The sequence below is a fragment of the Pelophylax lessonae genome, assembly GCF_965119305.1.
Source record: "Pelophylax lessonae genome assembly, chromosome: 4".
Taxonomy (NCBI): domain Eukaryota; kingdom Metazoa; phylum Chordata; class Amphibia; order Anura; family Ranidae; genus Pelophylax; species Pelophylax lessonae.
Window position 1 is genome coordinate 528,085,177 of NC_138771.1, and position 1,116 is coordinate 528,086,292.

General features: G+C 51.9%; 1 protein-coding gene across 1 annotated transcript in view; it reads right to left on the reverse strand.

Annotated features, from left to right (window-relative positions):
* Positions 1–820, reverse strand: part of SAMM50 (SAMM50 sorting and assembly machinery component) — a 34,449-nt gene extending 33,629 nt beyond the window's left edge. The window contains exon 1 of the mRNA XM_082257002.1: positions 661–820. Coding sequence (XP_082113128.1) covers positions 661–681 — 21 coding nt within the window. The 5' untranslated portion in view covers positions 682–820. The remainder of the gene's footprint in view (positions 1–660) is intronic.
* Positions 821–1,116: the final 296 nt, after the last annotated feature.

Sequence of the window (1,116 nt, forward strand, 5' to 3'; positions counted from 1 at the left end):
CCAACTCATAGATTGTGCTCCATTCATAGAAGTTGCAGTACGGCTGCCATGAATGGAGGAGGTGGGTGGCAAGGGATGGCATAGTCGGGCACTTTTGATGACAGCCCATTAGTAGGGATGGACTCAGGATTGTAATCCCAACCAATTTGAGCAATCCGACGAGGAAGCCGACCCTGCACACCACCAATCACAGGCAGTGAGACTTTTTCCGGTCTGTGCAGAAATGCCTCGCTGTCTATGATTGGCTGTGTGCAGGGTCCCTTCCTGGAGGGATTGCTCCAATTGGTTGGGACTACAATCCCATCACTACCCATTAGTTATATGAACCCCCCATGGGAAGATGGTGGGGGCAGGATGGAGGAGAGGAAACACATCCTGTAAGTTATGTCCCTTGTGCTGATTTCTGATTGTAGCTGTACACACATCTCATCATTCTGACAGCAGCCAATTTATTCATTTATCACACAACCAATCTGTCCCTAACTTCCATCATATTAGCAAATGCAAAGCATGAGACGTGTGCAGAGCAATCCTATTCCTCCTTATTATGTGGACACTTTTACAGCCAGCACCCCCCGTATCCCGGCCGGGTACAGCTAGTGCCTGTCATCCGTCACCGGCCTGAGGGAAGGTCACCTCCTTCCGTTCCCTGCTCCTCACCCGGGCGTGCACCGTCCCCATGTCTCCTCAGTGTCCCCCGGCGCCGTTCCCAGCTCTGACCCCAACTGTCACCTCCACGCAGCGGCCGGACACAACCCTGTCACCGGGATCTGGTGGCCGCCATGACACCTCTGCAGTCCCCGCCCACTACGTGCTCTCATTGGGCGACAGCGGGAGAGCGCACGCTGGAGAAGGCCAATGGCGTGTCACTGAGGCTGACTGCGGTCACATGACAGGCTGAGAGCGCTGAGTGGAGGGAGCCGCGTGTAATATTGAGGAGAGAGAGTGATAATAACAAGAGTGATCATATATGTCATACATACAACACCATAGCTCCCAACTGTCCCTCATCTCGATGGACTGTCCCTGATTTGGAACAAATTCCCTCTGTCCCTTTTTCCTCCTCATTTTGGTCTGATCTATATTATTGTAAATAAAATGCACTTTATATATTTC